Source organism: Cheilinus undulatus, linkage group 8 (assembly GCF_018320785.1).
Source record: "Cheilinus undulatus linkage group 8, ASM1832078v1, whole genome shotgun sequence".
Classification (NCBI taxonomy): Eukaryota; Metazoa; Chordata; class Actinopteri; order Labriformes; family Labridae; genus Cheilinus; species Cheilinus undulatus.
The window spans coordinates 46,289,292-46,314,746 of NC_054872.1; the positions used below are offsets into that span (position 1 = coordinate 46,289,292).

Sequence of the window (25,455 nt, forward strand, 5' to 3'; positions counted from 1 at the left end):
ATCCTAAGAACTGCAGTCCTCACTGGCCTCAGTTAAGGTCAGAGTTCATGACTCAACCATAAGAAAGACAAGTTCCAAGGCCAAAACCACTGCTGACAAAAAAAGAACACAAAGGCAGGTTATTTGGCTTCGTTTCCCAGACCTGGCCCGTGGGCCGCCATTTGGGGATTGCTACCATAAACCCTCTTAGAAAGAGTACAATGAGTATATATATTAAGAATCAAGGATCTACCAGAATGATCATAAATTTTGAGTTTGCTTAGTAGCAGTCTAACATGGTTATAGTTACTTGTACATCAGCAAAAATGGGCATTATATGGAAGCTATTGAATATGTAGTAATTTGTCTAATGCAATGGCTGTTGTTTTAAAAGGTGAGCAAGTGAGTTCTAATCTCAGGTGAAGACGTATTGCAAACATTAAAATCTAGTCACCTGGCACCTAAATGCCCAAAGTCAATCGTTAATTCACAACAATGCGTTGTCTAAACCAGGGGATCCCAAACTTTTCATCCCGTGACCACAAAATAACAGCGCCTGACCCCACTGACCCTGGAGGTGGCTAAAGCATAGGATGTTGCAGAATGAATCATGTAAAAATTTCACCTATTGTTTTATTTTAAATTGAACTCATTTGAAGGCTTTGTTTTTACTGTAATGAATAAAATACACCAATTAAAATCATATTATATTTGTCTTTGCTTCTTTGGACAGCATCCTGTGACGCCTGCAGGTCGCTACGGAAACCACTGCTCTTCACAACCCCTCTGACTGGTCTGACTGGTTCCTTGTGCCATCACTGTTACACACAGATGTTTAAGATTTGAAATATGTTGGGAAAAATGCAGAGAAGCCATAAAATAGCAACATTTTTTTAAAATAAACCAATCTGATGAATGCAGTTGAATGAGTTTGGTCTTTATTCGACGTGTTGAAGCTCAGGTTGTTAAAATGTTGTAAATCGTCACAGATCAAGACAAAAACGCCTCATTTGAATTGAATTTCTGTCCATGGAGGCTGCACACAAATAAAACTAAAACCATTCACAGCTATTCCTCAAAACAAGGAGCCATCTTTGATGCTGAAACACTGCTCTTGTGCTGAGTACGACAACGATTTACTCACAAATGATTTCTTTAAAGTTTGAAGAGTCCTGAGCTTAAACATCTTTCACTATACACCAAATATAAATTCAGTATATGTTCTTTATATTTAAAAATATACATTTTTGGTCAATATTGTGCAGCCAAGCTGTCCCCTCTCTACAAAACAAACACCCTTAAACAAATGACACTTCTGATTGGCTACAGTCACGTCCCTCCTGCACAGGTTCGCTACGGTTTCTTAAGGCAGAATTGTCCCATCATTAGCTCTTCAAATATTACCCACAATTCCTCCCAGTGACCTCTACCACAAACATATCAGCCTATTTTTACATTCACATACCACGACGTCTGAAAATTAAACATATAAAAATGAAAAACATGATGACTGTGGCACAAACTGTTAGTGTCTCCCTGCCTGTGTGACAGTCTCAGGTCAGCAATAAATAGCGGTTTCTGTTTCCTGCTGGACCAGTCCTTCTCTGGCTTTCACTCTCACTGCCAGTTTGTCTCTCCGTATGTGGTCTGTGGATGTTTTTTTAGGAGGAGGCCGTTCTGATGGTCCTCAGTTTTCAGCAGCTGTGATGGGAGTTTGGTTCAGGGTTTCTGCTGCAGGGTCTGAGGGAGCGACGTCGTTGTTGGACGCCACTGAGAGTTCCACCATGGAGTCTGAGACCTCCTGAACCCCCTGTACCGCTTCACTCTCCTCTGAAACAAACAGACAGCAGAGCAACATTAAAGTGAAGTGGTAAAGGTGATTTGTAATATTCATCCTCTAAGAGGATGATCAGGAGAAGAGGGCTGACCTTTCCTCCAAGCAGGGAGGGCCAATCGAACCTAGGGGCGGTGCTAAATCCCCACATGACATCATGAGGGGAAAATCTTAGAATAGCTTGTTTCAGCACACATTTTCTGAAGGGTGGGGGAGGGAGATTGGAGAATGGATTTTCCTGATCCTCGGGGGGGGATTGTGGACAAACCAGGGGCATATATTTTTGTTAGAAAAGCCTGAAAAAGTAATTTTTGCATAATATGTCCCCTTTAAATGCAAAGCTCTAGCTCCCACATAGATGACATACCTTTGCTCTGCTGCATCCTCAGTTTGGCTGTCTCAGCCTCCTGTTTCTCTCTCTGCTCCTGCAGCATCTTGCAGACTTTCTTGTGGGTGAACCAGTGCATCTTTTGGCACGCTTGGCCACAGTAGATCACCTAGAGAGAGAGAAACGGTGAACAAATGCACTTTATTTGCATAAGTGGCTGACTGTAAGCCACATATGTGAGATTTTTTTCTTCCTTACATCTTAAAAAATTCATTTCTTTATGTGAATAAAAGCTAATGTAAAAATCATACAAATTCAAATAACACCAACAAGGTAATGAGGTTAACCATAAGCTGCAACAGAAAGCTTCTGCCTGACAGACAGAAATGCTTTTTTGTCCAAACTGATATATAATTTTTTGTCTTTTTCAAAGAAATTCACCATTTTGCAGATGGAGCATCTCTTCTCGGCTCCCTTCTCGCCACAGGTCGTACAAAACTCTGCGTCCATGAAGCCGACCTGACCTGTGATGGCCTGAGTCAGCACCGACAGAGCTGTGGGGTCATTACCCTATCATGAGTAAAGGGAAGAAAAAGGACAAAAAACAAGGATAAGACATTAAAAAAAATACAAAACTGTCACAGAAAGTTTCACATTTTCTCAGGACATTATTAAATGTGATTAAAAAAGGTTTGTCTTTGAAACTGATGACTCGCTGAGCCCAACTGCCACTTAATTGTATCTTTTTAATAATCTATTTGTTTATTCTATTTATTTACCATCTCTTATCTTATGGGACTTGTGTTAATTTTTGACTTCCTTTTCATGCTGGGTGTATTTTGTGTCAGTGTTTGTACGTGTAGATGCAATGGAGGTTAATTTGTGCCCCAAATCTGGAACTTTTTTTCTCACAGAATGCTGCTGCAACCCTTGCGTACTGTTTATACTGTAGCCTTTGACAAAATCTGAACGAAACTAATAAGATTTCGGACAAAAGTCTTCACCAACATTTGAAAATCTAAGATGAGATTATCTTGAATTAAACCCTGTATACACATCTATTGAAAGCTCATTTCTCTGTACTTACAATCTCCACAGGAGCGATACTTCTCACCAGCTGCTGCAGCAGAGTGGCGTCACAGTAAGGAAACTTGCGGATGCACTCTCTGATAAACTTCTCTTGGTACACAGGGAAGCCGTCGTTGTCTCGGCCCTTCAGCAAACTAAAGAAAGCAAAAAAACAAGGAAAGCTTTGATATGGGAAAACACGACACTTTACTCTTGGGAGAAACTCACTTCTTTTGTACATAATGCTTTTATTTTGAAAAGCTACCAACACACTTCCACTATACACTGAATCAAGTCACTTGCAGGGAGGTTTACAGGCCTTTGACAAAGCCAACACGCAGCAAACTCCTGCCTGGTATGAAAGCTGTGATGCTGAAGCGGACATTCACAGCAGCTGCAATGGCGAGGAGCGCTCTGGCCGGATGACGTCACACTACCAGTGTGGATGAAAACATGATGGCAGTTCTGGTGAGTTTAAAAGCTCAATTTACTAAAAATGCAGATATCTAGTGAGTTTTTCTGTTCAGTATACATATGAGATAAAAAATCTATCCAATAAGGTGAATTTGTCTGATCATGCCAGGTTCCGTTTAAGCGTCTGCCTCAGAAGTCACACTGGTGTATCCGTGACAGCATCAGTGTCTCTTGCAGCCTGACATGTTTACATAATGGTGGCACGGAGTCAGAGTGCTCTGTCTCTCACAAGTGATATTAGACAAACTTCATTGTAGAAATGAGAAAACTTGCAATTTTGAAAATTGCGACATAAAAGCCCCATCTTAAACAGACATTTTTTAGTCCTATCATTCTTCCTCCATTTTTGAATAATCCAACACATTTTGTTTTCGTCATATTCAGTCTCATAAATGCAGTGCAGCATCTGTTTAACAGATATAGTTTTCCTTCCTTGTTCCCATACTAATTCCCAGAGTGTTCTTATATTGTGCCGTTAGGTTGTAAAGTGCCTAACAACCATCCTGTCAAGTTCTCACCTCTTAATGAGGCCGTCTAGCTTGTCTTCCCGGTCTTTGAGAAAAGAGGCACACTTTCCCAGCACACAGCTGATGTAATGCATCTTCATGGCTAACACCTCGTTCATGTCCTGCTGCTTGATGCACTTCTCACAGATGAGCTCCATCACCCGGCGGCATTTATCCAGAGCCTCTGGCTCTGCTAGCAGAGGGTTCTCCTTCACCAGCATCACCATCTATAAAAATACGGCAGACACTGGAGCTTAGCTGGCGGTCAAGAAAAAGTATTACAGTAAAAATGTAAACAAACTATGGAGACATAATGTACCAATCAGTCTGAAGTAGTGTATTTTTAGGACAGAAGACACCTCTTTATGCAATCTTGTGATTATTTCCAACCCATTAAACCACTCCAGCAGCTGATTAGCTCTCAGATTTCTTGCCCTTTCATCACATGAGGCGATATAATCAGGGAGATTTGTTGATGCTCTGTTAGCATAAAGAGCTCCTGATGCAAGAAGGAGCATTTTCTCCAATCACACAGACTAGCACAGGGAGAAGTCAGCAGACGGTTTGATGGGGGAGCTGCAGGGCTCTGAGATTAATCTAGTATATACAGGGCCCCATATCTTCAATACAACATCTCCATTTTACTACTCTTTAAAGATCCACTTACAAGCTGTGTCTTACCTTGACAGGGTTCAGGTTGGTGCTCATGATAACTTTGTGCAGTGGTCCAGCCAGCTTAGGAGGCAGTTTAGGCTCCTTCTCCAAACCCTGAGGCCTGGTGTAGTAATCCAGTCTGGCTCTGGAGAAGAAGTTGTTGATCACAGTGACACAGTCGTGCTGTCCTGAGGACGAAGGAGAGGAGGTGGTTCAACATCTTTAAAACATGTTTTTAAGTCAGACTGAGTTAAATATTTCAATGCATCTTCAGATTGTCAGTGCACTTTAGTTTACTAGCTTCAGGCAGCTAAAACACTATCCTTAATGTGTTTAGACTGCTCAGGCAGTCAGGCTTGTGAAAAAAGTTAGGAATCCAGGATAAATTCACACCAGCATAGAATATGTGGTTTGTTCTGGGGGTCTATGAGAGAGAAAGATACTGAACTCTCTTCCTACAAGATGGTTTCAATCATATCCAGCAAAGTCCTTAACGTGCAGTTTCACTGTAAGCTCCTTTAGCACCATCTGTTTTTAACCATGTGGAGTTTGTCATCTTGCTAGTGACACGGACAGCATTTGGTCTTTAACCTCCGAAGACCTGCATGCAAATATTAGGGTATTACAATTTGGCCTTTCCTACAACATAGCAACAATTTCTGCTATTTTTGAGATAACTGTCCAGAATGTCCATTGAAGTTTTAAGTTATTTGCCTGAAATGTTGGGATAATTTACTGTTTGGATATTGTGGAGAATTTGCTTGGAATTTATTAGGAATCTTCAAAGAACTTTAGGGGTTAGGTTTGTATATTTTTAAGAGTATTACAGGAAGTTTAGGGGAACTGCTTTTAATTTTTTTTTACATTTTCATGTGAATTTGGGAAAGTTATTTTTTGATTATTTGGGGGACTTGGATTGGGAATTTGTCCGTAGGGGTTGTCCTTTAAAATTTTCAGGAAACTCCATGGAGAGTTCTAGGAATTTGTTTGGATGTTTCTGTAACTTTCATTGGAGAATGTATTTTTTAAAGCTCTTAGAATTTGCTGAGAAAATTCTTAGGGATTTTCCCCTGATATTGATGGAATTTGCTTGACTGTTTTAGAAATTTGCATGGAATTTATTTGGGGATTTTATTTATTTTTTTATTAAAATGTTAAGGTTTCGTGATAAAGTTTCACTAAAAGATTTTAGAACTATTTATAGAACTTTAGGGGTAGTTTCTATGGGATATTTTAAAAAAACACGCTTAAGAAATTTCTCAGAAGTGTTGGGCAATCTCTTTGAAATTTTGGGGAATTTGTTTCGATTTTGAAAAGGACAATTTCCAAGAAATCCCTGTTCAAAGAGAAGGCTTATATTCTAACTTGTTGGAACCTACTTATCATAAATCAAACATGCACAATTTCCTTTAAATGCAGCATGAGCAATAATGAGAAAAGCATTTAAAAAGAGACACCACCAGCCTGGTCTGCATCATCATGTGCCAAAAAAAGACAAAACACCACAGTTTTTCCAAAGCTATTGTGCACATTTCATTTTCTTAACTGTTGTGAGAGTTCACACTGTCAGAATGATTACAGAGAATCTTTGAAAACAAAGAAATACTGAGACTAACAAAATGAAAGCCTGACTTTTGGTTTAATTTCACTGAAATTGACTTTTTTTGGGGTCTTGAGGCATTTCTATATCTTTAAGTTCTAGGTAGGATAATTTTGAGCTTTCAAAAAAATAAATACATCAGCGTTTAGAGGACATAAATTATGTTAACATGAAGATTTTTACAACCTGAAAACACCTACATACACTGAGTCTGATATAATATGATCTGCCCCTGTGCAACAGTCAACATTGAAAGGACACACAACATTGTACAACCTGTCTTTCCTAGCAGAGTGAAAGCTTAGATTTAGCTACTTTGCCATGATTAAGGACAGAAAAAAGCATCCAAAAATCCAATTTATTGTCTAAACGTTCTTGACTAACAAAAGTAGATGCATGACCCCTTGTCTTTTTGTTTCAGGCAATGTATAAATAAAGCTCAAGCACACTGAACGTCACATCCAGACGTACCAACAAAGGCGGCCATCTGTGCTGCTGTCCTCCCGACGGAGTTGACCACGTCTGTTTCTGCCCCCGCGTCCAGCATCATCCACGTGATATCAGTCTTACCTAAGAGCAAAAAAGGAAGAGAAATCATGAACTTACAGTTTTACTGCTGTGATAATGAGCCCTGAAATATGAAGCATATTCTAGCTGTTTTACTGATAGCATACCTGACAGGCCAGCAAACATAAGCGCCGTGTACCCGTGCTCGTGCTCATTGCAGTTCACGTCGGCTCCGTGCTGCAGCAGCAGTTTGCACATGTCTGCTTTTCCTTTATAAGCAGCATGCATGAGCGGTGTCATCCCATACTGTAGATAAGACAAGAATAAGTTTACCAATACTAGACAATTTACACCAGTTAATACCATGCTTTTGTATAAAGCTGAAAAGTTCACATAACCATTACGCCACACAGCATCTATTTCTAGACACCTGTTTTTGACAAGACAACAATAAACAAGGACAGATGAAGGTAAAGACATCAAGGACCTTCTCCAAAGCCCTCCACAGCGATTCATGAGTCCTGTTGTCCAACACACATGTCACTGAACAAAGGATGAGGTTTGCTTCAAAATCTAAGTACATTTTGTCCTCCACAAAAAAGGAAAAATTAAGCACCTTACTTTTAGGACAAGCTTCAATTTGTACAGTTTGTACCTCTGATAATTGCCCATACTTTGATTCTTTGAGATAGCACATGATTTCAAACATGACAGCCTCCTTTATTTTAATGGCAGGGATTGCAAGGGTACCAAAGACCTACAGACATATTTCAAGAAGAATTCATTCTGCACTGGGTGCCCTTGTAGCAACAAATGTAAAAGTGTCATTTTAGATTTACTGCAATCATTTTAAGGTTAAAAAGGGTATTTTGATAACCCTACCATCTGGTGCATTTACTTTGATTTGCACTTCACATTTCTCAGTAATATGTGCACACAGGTAAGAAATAAAGGCTCAATCAAAATATAGTTTCATCAAAGTAACATAAACTACAATAATTAAATAAACTTACTAGTAATACTTGGAAATTCAGTAAATGCATCATTACTTAAATGACAAACCAGCATCCTTAACACACTTGGCTGCCTTTAAATTTGTGCTTTAAAACAAATGATTCAGTCTCATTGTCAACTATAAAATCAGCAGGGACAGACTGACAGATGTGGTATCAATAATAAGAGAGAACTGATAAGTGCCATGTTTAAGCACTATTTTAGGCTTTTGGAAGAAACTCTTGAGATGAATGATGGTTTTATTTGTCTGTAATTTTCTATTTTTGCATTGTAAAATATCAGTATATATATTGATGAATAAGAAAAGGGTTCATTGGGTGGTGTATTGGCAATCTACTCCTGCTCGTGTGAGACTGTAAAGCAGCTCTTTAAGCAGTTATATAGGTAAAAATATATATTTTTGAGGTTGTATTGATGGCTGTCTGGGACTATATATATGATAACAGAATTTTAAGCTAAGATATGATACCATTAAAGATCAACATTAATATCTGCTAGATATAACAGCAACAAAAGTGGAAGACCTAGACAATCATTGTTGGGCAATCACTTGTTTTTAATTGCAAAACTTTGCATGCAAATGCCTGAAAATGGTCTAAGTTGCTTTAAATCTTATCAGTGTTTATTCAATGTTTATTAATTCAATGTGGACAGTACTGTTGCTGTCTTGTGGTGAAAAACATGGGTCAATATGTGAAGTTTTTCTTTCTAAGCTTTAGTACTTTTTGATACCATCTAGGGCTAGGCAATTAATCAAAAATTAGATCAAACTGCAATATGACCTGCTGTAATTTTCAAATTGCAAAAGGTGCAATATTTCTTTAACCTGAGATTTATGCCAAAATACCGGTTTTAATACTTTTTTCTGCAAGTGTTTTTTATCCATTACATATCATGCTTGAATCCATCGGCGATTTTTTAGAGTAGTCTACAAAGTTCCTTCTTTTTTGGTATGTTTCGCTTATTAAATATGAGAAAGACATACAAGTTTTAACTCCCTTCAAAACAACAAGTCCTATCCAATCTGCAATGTGACTCAAAATTGTCACAATGACATATTTTTCCAAAATTCTTCAGCCCTAGTTTTATTTAATATTGTGTTTGTTGTAATATGAATGATTTATTGCTCGTTTGTTGGAAAAAACACAACATAAGGAACTTAGGAAATAATCGCATTTCAAATCACAATTGCAATGCACGCATTAGACGACGAATTAGACAACTGTCCCAAATCGCTCAGCCCTAATACCATCAACATTAAAATACAGGAAACTGATGTGTCTTTAAATAGGTGACATTGAAACTAAGCAGCTTGAATTTGAGACATTTTAAATGAATTTAATTTATGCTTACTCAAAGTGGTTTTAACAAAGGGTTGACTAACTTCAGATATCATCAGTTATGTCTACAGAATGAATAATAATTTGGGTCTATGTTCCTGGTCATAGCAAAAACCATTAAGAAGTATCAATGTTGGCTATCTGGATAACTATTTAGCACATCAAAATTGGTATAAGGTTTGAAAAATAGAGAAAAAGACATGAAAGCTTCTAATGAATGAGAAGATATTAAGGGGATCATTAAATATTATTACAGTAAGCTTTCTTTTGTTATAAAGTCAGTGTTACCTCATCCAGACAGTTAACCCGAACATCCTTACAGCCGAGCAGCCTTGAAGCTTCCTGTACATTTCCTAAGAGCAGAACATTCAATAATACTGTATGAATACATCACCATCAGAATATACAACACAAAGACACAAGTCACTGACGTGTCTGATAGACTGTGGCTGCTACAGAATACAAACTCTGCTGACTTTAGGGAAAGTATCAGAAACGTTTTCCTGCATTTAAATCTAGCTGATGTTAACAAGTGAAGATAGCAAGCTATCAGAAGAAGCTGCTAATGAACATATTACTGCTGTCATCAAACGTTAGCAGTCACACTACAAGCTAGGAAACTCAATTTGGAGATATGTGACATGATGTGAAGGTAACTCACGAAATACTTCAATAGTTATTCTACTTTTTCAGTGAAGTACTCCTCATAGTGCTAATAAATGCTAACCCTTGTATGATTTCTACAGGGATTAGCGCTAGCAGCAGAGCCTTACCTGCAGAAATAACCTCAAACAATTCCTTTTCGCTTGAAGACAAGTCTCCCTTCTTCGGAGCAGACATCGTGAGGACGATAGCTTGCAATTGGCTTATAACTGAACTAAAACAACGTGAAGTTTGAAGGACAAACTAGGCTTTCAACAGCTCTGTCAGTGTGATGGTGCTCGGGCGTGAAGGCTAGCTCAGATCGAGCTGTCATCAGGGACGTACCACTACGTACTGTAAGAGGAGGGGTGGACGGCAACAGCCAATTTCACAGTACATTACTTCCAGTGTTAATTCAAGCAAGCCAAATTTATTTCTTATGGCAATTAGATATTATTATGATATCTTTTGTATGAATTATCATTGACCAAGGTAAAACAGCCGAAAAGTAAATTTGGTAAAGAAGAAAACCAACCCCTGCTTTTCCGCTCAAATAAACTGTTCCAAGGAAGTCTAGAAAGTTCATCTAAAGCTGCAGCACATGTATGCAAATTTTCTGGTTGACTAACTGTAACGTAACACTTTATAGTAAAAAATACTCGAATTTTAATCATGATGTTAATAAAACCCATGAGAAGACTTATCAAAACTGAAATGGTAACTGAATAAGTACAGTATACCGACTTTAAGGAGTTTTTTTCATAGCTGAATAGGAAACCTGCATATTTTCTTTCAAGCCCGTAGCCAGGGGTGGGTTTAGGGCTTTGAAGGAACCTCCCTATCACTATAAATGTCCAGAATGTATTTATTTTTTAATACATAAAATGCTAAACTAACTGTGCCCCCATTTAAAATAATGATAGCCAACAATTCTAAACTAATCCAACAAATAAAATATCTTAAACCAACCAGAAGCCTGAAATCTTTATGACAGCACCACTTTGTGATAGCACTTTCATAAATGATTGTGTGAATGACCTGTGCACAAGTGTACAAAGAGAGGAGGAACTGCAAAAAAGGTCGATGTTTTAGGAAAAAAAAATTGCCAACCCACACTTGGCTGGCTATGAGCCTGCACCCAATTACCTCAACATTAGTGTCTTTTATATGGCACAAAGAAACACTTAAATTCTAAAACCCCAATTCCAAAGAGTTAGGGCACAGTATGAATTGTAAATAGAAACAGAATTCAATGGTTGTCAAATGTCATAAATCTATATTTTATTCACAATAAATATAGTGTATGACCCTTTTGTTTCACTTCCTGTTGCCAGTAGGGGGCACTACGCTGATATTTTAGCTTGTTGGCATGATCTTTCCTTATTGGAAAGAACAAGAGAATCGATCAACAACCAGGTTGTCCAGGGTATTCACATCTCTAGAATAAATTTAAAAACAGCAGAATTGACAGTGTTAATTAAATTTAAATACAGTTAAGTTTAATGGTTTGAAAATTGCCTAACACTTTTAAAGTGTTTAATATTTTACAATATGACAGAGTTGCAGTGACACAAAATCTAATTCTCTGGTGAGGTGGGTTATCTCTGGCAAGAATAAATGACAGGTACATGATTTGTTGAGTTAAATTGGAGTGGCTTGAAGAAACAGAGAAAAAGATTGCAGTGCGTCAATGTCCTCTGCTTTGATGGCAGGCCAGTTGAAAATTTTACTCATGTATGTTGTACTCATTTTCAAAATGTTCAGCTAGGAGAGATTTAGCTCTTTGGTAACCTTGACTAGAGCGTAGATGTTGACAACCCATCACAATTGAACAATAGTGAATTTAAAGATATATGCTAGTGGTTCTCAACCTTTTCAGCCCGCAATCCCCCAAATAAAGGTGCCAGAGACCAGGGACCCCCACTGTACCTGAAGGTGGTACAATCTGGAATAGTCATGTACAGACAAGGCCGTCCATAAAGGGGGACAAATAGGAAAGTTTTCTGGTGCCCAGCCAAACTGGGGGCCAATGGAGTTCAGCAAAACCATGGTCCATTGTAAAGTTGAGCTGTGATATCCATATTTCATATTTAAAATGGTTTAAAAATTGCTACAATGGGTTAATAATGGCAAAAAATGATGGAAAAGGTGGTGAAATTGGATTTTAAACGTAGCAGAAATGGTTTAGAAGTGGCAAAAATTGGATACAGATGGCAAAAATGGGTTAAAGTGGCAAAAATGGCCATAAATAGTGAAATACAAGAGTTAAAAAGTGGCTGATATTGTTTTAAATTGGCAAAAATGGGTTAACTAAGGAAGAAAAATAGATTAATTAAGCTTTAGTGGCAAGAATTGGTTTAAAAGTGGCAAAAACAGGCAGGAAAAAAGTAGTGGAAAGAGTTTAAAACTGATAAAAATATGTGTAGACCCCCTCTCAGTGTCTCACGACCCCCAAGGGGTTCCAAACCCCAAGGTTGGCAACCACTTGTCTAAAGCGACCTAGCCATATGATGTGGGACCCCCACTAAGAAAGCCAGCAGTACAAGATAAATCAAAGTTAAAGCAGCATTTTAATTTGCTTTGGTCATGAGGAAGAACAGGTAAAACAAACTGAAAGAGGCAACTCATTCTTACTGCTTAACTACAGGAACTTCAAATTAACAACAAACCTATTTGCAAAGGTTTTCAGTAAACTAACAATGAAATATCAGTCCAAAAAGAAATCTTTAAATATAAAGTCAGAAAAAACTGGTCAAGTAATTCACATAAATCTGGGAGAACAAACACAAAGCTAACTGCTGGTGGGACGTTTCTGGTGATGGAGAGAGCAGCTCAGATTTTAAAGCTGTTGGATTCATCTGGATCCAGTTTTAATGGACTCATTTATATGACACAGGGTCATCACATTGCCATCAACTTTATTTAGCAGAACTGTACATTGATTTTTTTTTGTGGGTTTGTTGTTCTGAACTAAAGGAAAACTCAGCCTTGACATAAAACTCAGAAATCAAAGATTACAGTTCAAGTCGCTTCTCTGGTTGATTGATTGATTGATTCTTCTCTGGTTCTTTGATGAAAACTTTTCTGTCAGGATGGTTTTTCCATTGTATGTGGGTAATATTAGTCCCACCCATCTGCTGCTTGATCTGAGAAACAAGAAAACAAAAGAACAACTAAAGCAGTAACGATCATTCAAACATTTGTAAATACGTGATAGGGGAACTGGCCAATACGCTAGAAATATGGACAAAATCAACACCAGTATGGACAGAAGGCCTTGTTCAGATGCACAGTAATGCTCACACCATAACAAGAGTTTGATATTAATCAGGTCATTATGAGGATTTATTTTAATGAATATTTGTAGATTTCTTTTGTACTCACATGTTTCAGGATGTCTTCTTCCACTGCGGGATCATTTAGATCCAAGTCTGAGTCCTCTGAGCTGATCCTCACTTTGAAAAAGCTCCTCACAGTTCAATTTGGTTCTGTAAAGAGAGGTGAAATACAGTTTGAATACAATCATTATGGGTGAACAAGTCATTAACTCAGAGGACCATCTTTCTCTCTTTCTCTAAAGTTTAACAAGGAATGAATTTTACAAGTCTAGGTTAAAACCTAATATATGGCTGACCGCAACCATCTGGAATGCCTGTTGAAATGCCAGACTGAAATGTGTGTTTCTGGCAGAGTGATTAGTTTTTGGAGTGTGTAATTGTCCCTCATGCCTGTGGGCTGAGAATCGAAGGACCTTTAAAGTTTAAAATATAAAGCCCTGTCAGCAGGAAACAGCTAACCTGACACACCATATCACACTCATCTGGGAATGCTCCCAAAGAAAGTGTTTGGGAAGGGCAGGACTTTTCAGAAAATCTTCAGAAGGTAAATGGAGGAACGTTTTGTCTGTCACATTCATGACAGGCCAATCAGAGTGACAAATGATGTAGTGCACATGCGCTACTCTTCTGCAGGCCTTAGATTGTTAAGCCCGTTTCAGACTGGGAGCGTGATGCATGAGTCTCGACCGCAACACGGGTGGATTTTCAGTTTGATTGCATGTTAACAAGTCAGGGTTTCCAGACTGCCTGCATGTGCGCCGTGTCTTGCGGGGCTGATACACCCGGCTCAGGTGCGGAGAGTTGAGAGATTCGAAGTCTTGCCTATTTTTTTCCGCACACCACATGTGGCTGTGGACCATATTAGACAGGAAAATGATAAATGGAGAGCCATATTTACATCGTTGTGGCAAATATGCACATAGAATATGTTTACAATGTGTTTCTTGATAACCCTGAGGAAGGCCACAAGCTTAAATGCGCCTGTCTGATAAAGTTGTTCTCTAAAGAGCAAGTGAAGCTTTATGTCTCCACACTGATTGAATATGACACAGGAAATATAAACACCGTATGAATGCTTTTCTGGTTTGTGCTTTTCAAAGTAAAAGCCCAGTTTAGCATTTCTATAGAGAAACTCCATTCACTTGTAAAGAATGCTTTTATTCTGAATAGTTCCCAACAAACTTCCACTGTAGACTGAATGAAGTTGCTTTTACGGGGTTTATTGAGGTAAAACTTATGAAGAAGGACAGGGCTTTGAGAGCAGGGAGATGCGGCTGCCACGCAGAAAACTCTCGCCATGTGTGAAAGCCGCAACGGCAGGAGCCGGAGCAGAAACGCGCGGCACACGCAAGCAGCAAAACACGCTCCCAGTCTGAAACGGGCGTTGATGCCGGAGCTTCCTGTAAAATTGATGGCAAAAACGCTCGGGAGATGTGCAAAAACAACTTCTGTGCCAAGACAAGCTTTCGGTGCGACTCTTTGCACTTGTTTTATAAAGAAATGTAGTCCAGTTCTGATTAAACTGCTGCTTTCCAACAGCTACATCCAAGCTAATGCCTACCGCAGCACCGTTTTCAAACGTACTTGAGGGATGTATTTGATGCCCCCCTTCCTTGGCTGCAAATATTAAATGTTATCTATAATTCATCTTGCTCTACTTCATTATGGGCTTATCAGTTAAAGTTATTTTTCAAAGCTCTCCCAACAGGGAAAATTTTGAAAATCTGGAAAATAACTGATCAGCTGTTTCGGGCACGGAGTCGTGACGTAAGCAAGCAGCAACAAGATGCCAGTGCCATTATGGAGGAAGACATTGGCGTGGATGCTGCTAAAGTGGCAGTTTTATCAGAACTTGACAACATTTCCTCGTTAAAAGAAAACAATAGAACAGCAGAGTTGTTTACTTTTCAAAAACAACAAAAGTCATGTACTGACATGACTATAGTTGCCATTGTTCGCGTTATGCAGCTCTATATTGAGTTTATTCCTCGGTAGCGGCTACATCATGTTTGTTGCTCTGATTGGCCCGTTAAAGATGTGAGAGACAGAATGTTCTTCCAATCACCCTGGCCTGATTTGGCCCCTGAACCACCAGTTGATGATCATGCACTAGGCCATCTGAGTGCCCAAATATCAGTCCTAGTTTGTCCTAGTAATCCAGAAGGGCTTTTACGACATCTACAGTCTGCACTATATCACAGGATGAACTTTCTTTCCGTTACATTCATTACAGGCCAATCAGAGTGACGAGACAAAAAGGGAAGTAGGCATGCACAGCTTTGACAATAATGCAGAGGCTGATTGGGAGAAGTACAAAAAAGGTGTTTTAGTGTAAGCCTGGCACAATCTTTTCAGATTGGAACTTTGCAAGATGGATTTCCCTGATAACAGACAGAATCCAGACAATACACCTGCTTTACAAGGTTATTGTAATGTCAGATTCATAGAATAAACACATTAAAATTAGCTGCTCACATTAGTCTCTTATCCCTTCATACAGAGGAATTTAATACAACTATCACCTTCCTGTACTAATGGTGCAGTCAAACAGTCCCATTTGACCTCATATTTGTATATAATTAAGTTGCAGCATTAAAATATTTGAAATAATCATTATGAGTTCCTGATTCAAAGTACCCTTTATCTGATTGTCAGGCAAATTGTGATAAGCTTCATTTCTGATGATTTCCAAGAGGATCTACAGATGCTCTCTTCTTGCATATCAATGAGGCACTGAGGGAACAACTTTAAATACTATTAGTTTTTTATTACACCAAAAATGTACATCTACCTTGCAGCATTTTGAACATACTATTTTGAAAAAAATGAACTTTGAAAAAATACATATCTCCCCAAAATGAATCCACATAGTCTTAAATCATAGCAGATGTTCCCACCTTTATTAGTACTGTAATGAAAAATTACAAAGTTCACAAAAACTGCTGCATGTGTAGAGATATCTGCTTACGGTATGCATATTTTTGCCGCGATGTGTATTTTTCATACAATAAGAAACAACAGAGTAAAATCTAAAATAAATCATGCTTTAATGGATGGTGTTGGTGACGTTCTTGCACAACTACGGGTCTCCACTACTCAATGCACCTGTCCCACTACATTTATAGCAGAAATCACATCTTTTTTGCAATTAAAAAAAAACAACAACAACAAAAAAACACTTGATTACAGTAAAATTCCTAAATACATACCACAAAACAGAGCTACTTTAACCAGTTAAGATGTGGTTTTGTCCAAAATAATTCAAGACAAAATACTGGAAATACAGAGCAGCTGTATTTCCTGTGAGTTTAATAAATTGAAATGCTAATGAGCAGTGGTGAATGTTGCTCTAGACAGGGTTTTTAGAATTATAGCACTGGTGAAATACAGTGTAACTGGCTTAGTCTGCAATGGCATACTACACACTACTACTACAACACACTGCAGGATATATGTTGCGTGTCATTTCTGCATCACGTGACTCAGCATTCAAAACCACTTTTCTCTTTTTGTTCTGGTTCCTTGATAAAAACTCTTCCATCACGATGTTTTATCCACTTTATGTGTGTAACGTTGGTCCTACTCATCTTCTGCTTAATCTGAGGAACAGGACAACAACAACAAAAATGAAGATCAAATTAAATGACTTGAGTGTATTGTACTACAGTGATCGTACTCACATGTTTCAGGATGTCTTCTTTCACTGCAGGATCATTTAGATCCAAGTCTGAGTCCTCTGAGCTGATTCTTACTTTAAAAAAGCTTCTGGCCCTGAGACCTGGACCAAAGAGAGAGACACAAAATTCACTTCAAATGTGATTAAAATCATAATAACTGAACAAGTCATGCATGTAAACCCAGTGGACTATCTTTCTGTTTTCCCTAAAGTTTAACACAGAACTAATTTTAAAAAATAATTTATCACTTAATTTCTCACATGACCCAAAAGGTCATATAACAGCATAAGTTGCAAATCTTTGACGGCCCCTCTCACAGATCATTTATCTGAGACGCTGTCTCCCAATAGAGATACATGCTAAAACTTTATTCATGAAATCAGAACAAAGTTTCGTTAAGGGTTAAGGTAAGGGTTAGGATAACTAAAGTTAAAATCCTGACCTGCAAAAGCAAGTTACACAACATTAACGAAGCAGAGTAAACAGTGAGCTGACAGGAAAAAAGCTCATCCTCCATGAAAACACTCGGACACAGCAAGTGTAGCTTACATAACTACATTAGTATCATAGCTAACATAGCTACATAGTTAATGTAGCTAAAGCTAAGCTCACAATGCAGCTTCATAAGCTACATCTGCTACATAAGCTATGTGCTTACGTTATCTGTGCAATTAATGTAGCTAAACTTCCCAAAGCAGCTAATGAAGCTATGAAACAACATTCTCCACATAGCTACGCTAGCTTTAGCTATAAAATAAATAAACATTTTATATTTTTTAAAACAGAAAAACAACAACGAACTGTTCAAGCACTATTACACTGTTGCAATGTCATACATTTTTGGTTGATTTAATAAATAGCCCCTACAAACCCAAAACATCTTTTTGCTTGCTCACATTTTCTGAATTAAATCATCTTTTTGGGAGACAGATCGGGAACTTTAGGGGGCCTGATTTGGCCCCTGAGCCACCAGTTGATGCACTAGGCCATCTGAGTGTCCAAATATCAGTCCTAGTTTGTCCTAGTTATCCAGGGGGACTTTTACTACATCTACAGCCTGCACTATATCCTGACATTTGAGTTTACTGCTGTCCTGTCCTCTTATTGTCAGCCAACAGCAACAACAGATGTTCTCTGAAATGTTTTGACCATTAGGATCACTTTTTTCTGTTATGAGGAGGACAACAAACATTAAAACTATGAATTTGAAATAGAAAAATTCTACCGTAATAAATACAGAAATAAAAAGTCTTTCAACCAGAAGTGTAAAGAGTTAAAACTCGGAGGTGACCTACTTTTCTCACAGGCACAAATGAATGGGTATTCCATATGGCAGGGCTTTTGTTGCCATCGACCAGATTTGTTTGAGTCCAGCATCACACATTCCACTTCGTCAAGATTTGTGTTCACTTTTTGGCCTTCTTCCCAGTATCGAAGTGAGGATTCACTCCCATCAGACCACTCCCACGGATCTTTGAAGAGTCCGACCCACACCTTCTGGTCATCGACTGCTTCCATAATGGTGTTATTTTCTTTCTCGTTCCTCACACTGGCCAGGTCTGTGTGAGTAGACCTGCAGAGATCCCGAGCTGACATCCAGTCCAGTTTTTCAGAGGAGAGAACGTACTGGTCAAGACCATTTCTAGTTCCTAAAAGAGAAAATCAGCAGATCAATCAAAGACTTTTTCTACTTTTAGGTTTTGAGTTTGCAGAGGGACTCACCATCGAAGCAAAGTGCAAGATTCTTGTTTTTACAGCTAGTTGTGTACAGTTTTTGATTTTGGTAAGAGCCACAAGTGAAATGGTTCTCTTCCACCAAATCCAAGTTGTCCTTTTCCCCGTCTTTGTAGAAACCTTTCTGAGTTAAAGACCAGTGCCACCTCCGAGTAGTCCCTTTCTTAAGTCCTATCCATGCACCATCACTGTATTGTCCTCCTATGTCTTTCTGGAGGTCCTTCATCTCCTCCATGTTGTTTATCGTGGCCAGGTCAACACAGTTCTCCCTGCAGTAGCTTTGTGCTGAAGACCAGGATGTTGTCTTGTTGACCAACAGTAGATACTGATTTGAACATGAAGACAGAGAGCAAAGACCTGATAGAGAAATATTTAAAACAAACAGTGAGGTTCAAACACATGATGTAGTTACAGTGGATATCACTCACCGTTTCAAAAATAATTTTCTGACTTTTGAATAGCAGAGGCACTACCCCTCAGTGATTTCAGTTAGCATTGCCCCTTTAGGAAGAAGTTGTACCCACAGAGAAGCTAGTCTATAACAGATGGGTACGGTTTCTTCAGGGCGCTTAGAGAGTTTTAAGTAAAAATGGGCCAAGACACAATGTTGGCTTTAACATACACTCTATTGAACATTTTTGGTGCATTTTATTTTTTTTCACCCAGAAAGCCCCTGTGTTTTGCACTATTTTGCAATGCAACATTTGTCTGTGTTGTGCTGTTTGAATATGCAGGCTTTAACAGATATCGGTTTCTCCCACTTTTACTTAAAGAAGGGGTTTTATACTTTTCCGATTTTTAAAACATAAATGTAAAGTCACAATGTTGGGTGTCCATACTCCACATATGCAAATTTTTAAACCACAAGATAAACACATGTGGCAGTTATCTTGGAATTAGTGTGTAAACTGATGAAAATGGTTTGTTGAAAATTTTCCCGAGATGAGATTTTGATAGAGTGAACAGGGAGCAAACTGATGAGGTCATTGCAATAGGATCTCCTGACTGGTTTGTGGTTTGTTCGTGCTGCTGGCAAAGCGGAACAGACGGCCCCCAAACGGCCTTTCAGACATTCAGCCATTTAGCAACACAGTAATTAAACAGTTACCAGACAGATACATCCTGCTCTATCCTTTGCTGCTGCTGGTTTTCTTCCCCCTCTCTCTCCAAACGATCAGGATAGGACTCCGGGTCTAACACGTACGGATGTATATCAAAATTCGCCATATTTTACTCAGTCGGACCGGTTCATTCAAAGTTTACAAATACTAGCATAGCAAATTAGCCACATGGAGGGGAAGGCACAAAACATTGAGTCCTTGCCGCCGGCCAGCCTCCGGAAAATCGGCCAATCGGAGGAGAGCAGGTCTGTTGGGGGGGGGGGTTACAGAGACAGCAGCGAAAACGAAGCGTTTTAGATGGAGGCTAAAATAAGGGTTTTTCAGGACGCCAGTTTGAGAAACATGAGGAGTTTTTTGAGCTGTAAACCATGTAAAGCTACTACGTGGGTATCAGAGAGATGGTGTAAAGGCTTGAAAAAGGCATAATATCCCCACTTTAAACTCGCTAAAGTACATCGGGGACACAGTAGCTGTCTGTGATGCTGTATAGACTAGCATCCCTGTTGGTCAGTGTTGCCAACTCCTCAGTGAGGAAAGTAGCTATTGGTTGTCCTAAAAGTCGCCAGAAGTCGCTAAATGACGTCATCACCTAATGCATAATCATGGGTATGCATTTAATTGTAATGGACGCTACAGAGACAAAAAGTGAGTAAAAAGATCTTTAAGATGTATAGAACCACAAATGAACTTGCTTCTGTCGATTCTTGTTTTTATAACATCACAATTCCAACCCTCCTTCTTTATCCGGGCTTGGGACAGTCAAAAATGACTCAAGAGATACTCTGGCAGAGTTACTTTAATTTTAATTTTTAGTTTATTAGTCTATTAATTATTCTATTTTTCTTAGAAGTTTAGCTTTCTTACTTTTTGTTTAGTTTTAAGCCTTATGGTCCACTTACAAGCCAACATCAAATTCCAGTGAAACACTCACATTTTTAACCATAATACTAATAAATATTTTTTTGTATAAAGTCTTCATTAACAACTTTAAATCAACCAAAAAGAGACAATAGAAAAACTGTTAAGGTACCTTCACAAAGCGGTTAATTTGCAGTCTGACATGGAGGCGTGAGCATCTCCTGCTCCGACTGCAGCTGAGACCATAGACTGTAGAGGCTGAGACAGACTGCTGCAAGGACTGTGCTGCCTGTGAGTGCTTTGGGACGGTGAGGGGCCGACGGAGAGGAGCAACAACGATACATGCTTTAACGTCGGAGTCTCCACAAGTCTCCAGTAACACCAGAGTGTCACTAGATTTGTTGCTAGTCGCTTTTTTAAAAAAAGCCGCTAGAGGGGTCTGAGAACTCGCTAAATATAGTGACAAAGTCGCTAAGTTGGCAACATTGCTGTTGGTACAACCAGTGAGTCCTTCTTAAGGCCCATTTTAAAATCCGGATACGGACGGAGTCTTCTGTCTGTGCTCTGCGTTCATTTCGTCCGTATTTCTGCATGTTTCCATAAAGCTTACGGATACGGGCCAAACGGAGCAGTACCACCGGAAACCGTGGGGGCAGTGTTGCTGTCACTACCCGATACGTAGCTCTAGTGAGACACAAAGAAGAAATAACAATGGCGGAACATTTTGAGGAAAAGTTGTGCGAGTTGGCCTCCTACAATGCTGCCTCTGTTTTTGTCCTTTATGCAAGAGGCACATTATCAATAGAGTGGTGCAGGAATGAGTCCTAAAACATGGAAGTAAGTTAGAATTTTAGCACTTCCAGTTCCCTCCTCTGAAAGTCTATGGGATTTTTGAATGAGTTTTCAGTTAAATGCCTAAAATAAGGTCTGTGGTGAACACAAGTTCAGGAGAGTTTAACGTTTAATCCTACGACATAAAATACATCTGAAATGTGCCCCACCTTTAAATTGTGTATCTTTTCACATCTTAATAACGGCGGTTGCTAAAAGATAGCTAACAAGGACTACATACGTCATCATCCAAAGCGCAGCAACGGAGCGTTCAGTTGTATCCGTGTGTGATGACGTAAATTGAGTCAACCATGTTGTAGTTCAATATAGCATGATGTTAGCTTTTTACTTTCGATACATAGATTAACAAGCCAGATACGATTCTTATATCATCAGTTTATGAAGATTATCTTTATGAACAAAACATGTAAGTTTTATAGACTTTAATTGGACACAGATCTTATTTTCAGCAATAATCCAAAAACCCATCAAAAAATGGGTATAGTTTTTCTGCTAAATATTTAAATATAAATCAGCATTTAAATCAGCGTCAGAGTATTAGCATGCAGAACTTTAAAAGTGATGGTTGAACAGAAACAAAAGGACTATGTTTTTTCTGACGTCGTGTAAGAAGTGTGCTTAAAAAAGTTGAATTACATTTTTATTTCAACAGTAGAATTTTTGCCATTTTCAATTAAATGGAAAACTAACATTGTTTTGGGTCATTTGATACTACAGGCAGTAATTTCTTAATAAATAAGATAATAATCAGAAGGAAATGTCAGAAATAAAGATTTATATCCAGAATACAGAAAAAACACTGACCTGAGAGCAGCAGGATCAGATGGATCTTTTCCATTGCTGCTGTAAATTTAAAGACAAAACAGACTTAATGAACTTCAGTAAACTCAAACAGAGTTTCAGTCAGTCATGCAGGAACACTTTATTCTGTTTTAGACATAAAAGAGTCAGAGCGACTTACCTCATGTCTTTGGATCCTCACCTCTCTAAGATTGTAGGATGTGCTGTCTCTACATCCTTTTATCTCCTTAAATGTATTCAAACTTATCAGGAAATGATGGAGTATTATTTGCTTAATTCTTTGACTGTTGTGTTTGGACACTGCAGCGTTGTAAGATTCACAGGAAGTCCTCCATTGCCGATGTTTGCCTAAACCATTATCATCAGTCTGGTGTCTGCAGACTTCAGAGTAGTTCATAGCAGTATTTAAGGATTGTTAAAAATAAATCATAAAAACAGTATAAATACACTATCCTGTAAACCTGCATGTTTCTTCTAAGGAACCATAACACCAACGTTTGCTAGTTAAGTGTTAGCAGTGCTTCTGTCGCAAGTCAGAATTCATAAAATACACATTAGTCTTCATTCACCAACCTTTAAGAGCACATTTGTTCTCAATCACCTCTAAAACAGATTTTAGGAAGATTCTGACATTAACCAACGTTCTTTATTTGTGATTTGTTTTTAGCTAAGAACGAATACAGAGGGCATTATTTCACACGTTTTGGTACTGCACTTATCAGCACCAACGTGCATGATTTAGAAAAAAAACACCAAAACGTGAGATTCAAAAATCATATTTTACTGCATTTTGACGTATTAAACTATTTTACATTACCAAATGCACAAATACATGACAAAAGTACAGTAAACTTTTATTTTGATCGTGCAGTATTTGATCTTAACTGCAAAATGTAGTAAAAAAATGATATGCATTTTTGTAGGATTTTTTTCATTCAACACTCATACATAGGTATTTTAATGTGTTTAAATGATGTTCCATCATCTTACAGGATCAGTTTTAAGGCTTGAAAAATGTAAGTTTACATTTGATGCACACTGACATTTAACAAACCTGAATCTTTTACTGATTTTACAACTTTTCATGTAATGCATAGGCCCAGGCTTTTGAATAGGAGGGAAGGCCAGATCAGGCCCCCAAGGTTATTTTTAGTGGTCTTTGAAGGATTCAGTGTGTAGAATTTCTGCACTCAGATTACTCAGATATCAGTATTTATTTTAAAAAATGACCGTTCCTAACTATCTCTCTCTCAATCATATGACTAAGTTTGACCACAACTGGCTCCCGTAGTCCTCCTGTGTGGATGTTTACATCCCTGGGGTGAAAAAGTAAAGGCGGATTAAAGGCAGCAGTGATGAGTGAGGAGACAGACTCAGGTCTGCTTCACAGCAAATTTCGATTTAAAAGCTGCCTAATGAAAGTCTGCATGAAACAAAAGTTGAGTGTACATCCTGCGATGATGAGCTGTCTTTACACCGAAGCACAACGACTCTGAAGGAAGCAAAACGCATCTTTTCTAATGTTAGCAAAGACGCTAACAACAACCCGGGTTTAAGCCATAACGCCAAGCTACACCGGCGCAATCCAGCAGACCTCGATTTGTCCCCAAAACAACAACATCTAAGCTAACTAATGCGATCCGTAATGGGTCGCCAGAGACTGCAGACCATCGACATCGTTAATGACAAGGGGCTTCAAGACGTCATCTGGGTAGCCTCAGATTACCCGTACCACAGAACACCTAATCATTATGAGTTCCTGATTCAAAGTACCCTTTATTTGATTGTCAGGCAAATTGTGATAAGCTTCATTTCTGATGATTTCCAAGAGGATCTACGGATGCTCTCTTCTTGCATATCAATGAGGCACTGAGGGAACAACTTTGAATACTATTAGTTTTCTATTACACCAAAAATGTACATCCACCTTGCAGCATTTTGAACATATCATTTTAAAAAAAATGTACAGTTTTACTTTTAAATACATATCTCCCCAAAAATGAAGTCACATCGTCTTAAATCATAGCAGATATTACTGCTATGAATATCTGATATTAATACACTGCTGCTGCATGTGTAGAGATATCAGCTTATAGTATGCATATATTTTTACCCAGATGTGTATTTTTCAGTCAATAAGCAACAACAGTCATTTCTTTTTTAAATCACTCTTTAATTATAATAAAAATTTGTCCTTGCTTAATCATGTTGGTGAAGTACAGTTCAAAATTAAAGACCTGCTATGTTTGAGTTTCTTGTGGGTCTCCATTAATGCACCTGTCCCACCCCATTTATGAAAGAAATCATATATTTTTCTCAAGTACAAACAGTTAAATTCCTAAATACATACCTGAAAACAGAGCTACTTTAACCAGATAAGATGTGGTTTTGTCCAAAATAGTTCAAGACAAAATACTGGAAATACTGAGCAGCTGTATTTCCTGTGAGTTTAATAAATTGAAATGCTAATGAGCAGTGTCTCTGTGTGGTGAATGTTGCTCTGGACAGAGTTTTTATAAGGATAGCACTGGTGAAATACAGTGTAACTGGCTTAGTCTGCAACGGCATACACACTACTACAACACACTGCAGCATATATGTTGCGTGTCATTTCTGCATCACATGACTCAGCATTTAAAACCACTTTTCTCTTTTTGTTCTGGTTCCTTGATAAAAACTCTTCCATCAGGATGGTTTCTCCACTCTATGTGTGTAACGTTGGTCCCACTCATCTTCTGCTTAATCTGAGGAACAGGACAACAACAACAAAAATGAAGATCAAATTAAATGACTTGAGTGTATTGTACTACAGTGATCGTACTCACATGTTTCAGGATGTCTTCTTTCACTGCAGGATCATTTAGATCCAAGTCTGAGTCCTCTGAGCTGATCCTCACTTTGATAAATCTTCTGGCTATGAGACCTGGACCAAAGAGAGAGAGACAGAATTCATTTTACATGAGATTAATATCTGAAAACTCAGTGGACTGTCTTTCTGATTTCCCTAAAGTTTAACACAGAATGATGTTTTAGAAATTATATCTTTGTTAATTTCTCACATGACCCCAAAGGTCATAAAACAGCATAAGTTGCAAATCTTTGATGGCCCCTCTCACAGATCGTAGAAT

The 25,455-nt window shown here is 38.4% G+C and overlaps 1 protein-coding gene across 1 annotated transcript; it reads right to left on the reverse strand.

Annotated features, from left to right (window-relative positions):
* Positions 1 to 895: 895 nt before the first annotated feature.
* On the reverse strand, positions 896 to 10,276 carry ankmy2a (ankyrin repeat and MYND domain containing 2a). The gene is made up of 10 exons (XM_041792665.1): positions 10,078 to 10,276; positions 9,593 to 9,657; positions 7,118 to 7,256; positions 6,915 to 7,013; positions 4,871 to 5,031; positions 4,202 to 4,416; positions 3,229 to 3,364; positions 2,583 to 2,711; positions 2,181 to 2,310; positions 896 to 1,809 (listed from the first exon to the last, which is right to left on the reverse strand). Exons 1-10 carry the CDS (start codon positions 10,142 to 10,144, stop codon positions 1,667 to 1,669), a joined length of 1,284 nt encoding a protein of 427 aa, XP_041648599.1. The 5' UTR covers positions 10,145 to 10,276; the 3' UTR covers positions 896 to 1,666.
* Positions 10,277 to 25,455: the final 15,179 nt, after the last annotated feature.

Coding starts and splice junctions, on each gene's coding strand:
- ankmy2a (XM_041792665.1), bottom strand. CDS start 10,144: ATGTCTGCTCCGAAGAAGGGAGACTTGTCTTCAAGCGAAAAGGAATTG. Junction 4,417..4,870: donor CCAACCTGAACCCTGTCAAG/GTAAGACACAGC, acceptor GTATTTTTATAG/ATGGTGATGCTGGTGAAGGA. Junction 2,712..3,228: donor GTATCGCTCCTGTGGAGATT/GTAAGTACAGAG, acceptor TACTCATGATAG/GGTAATGACCCCACAGCTCT.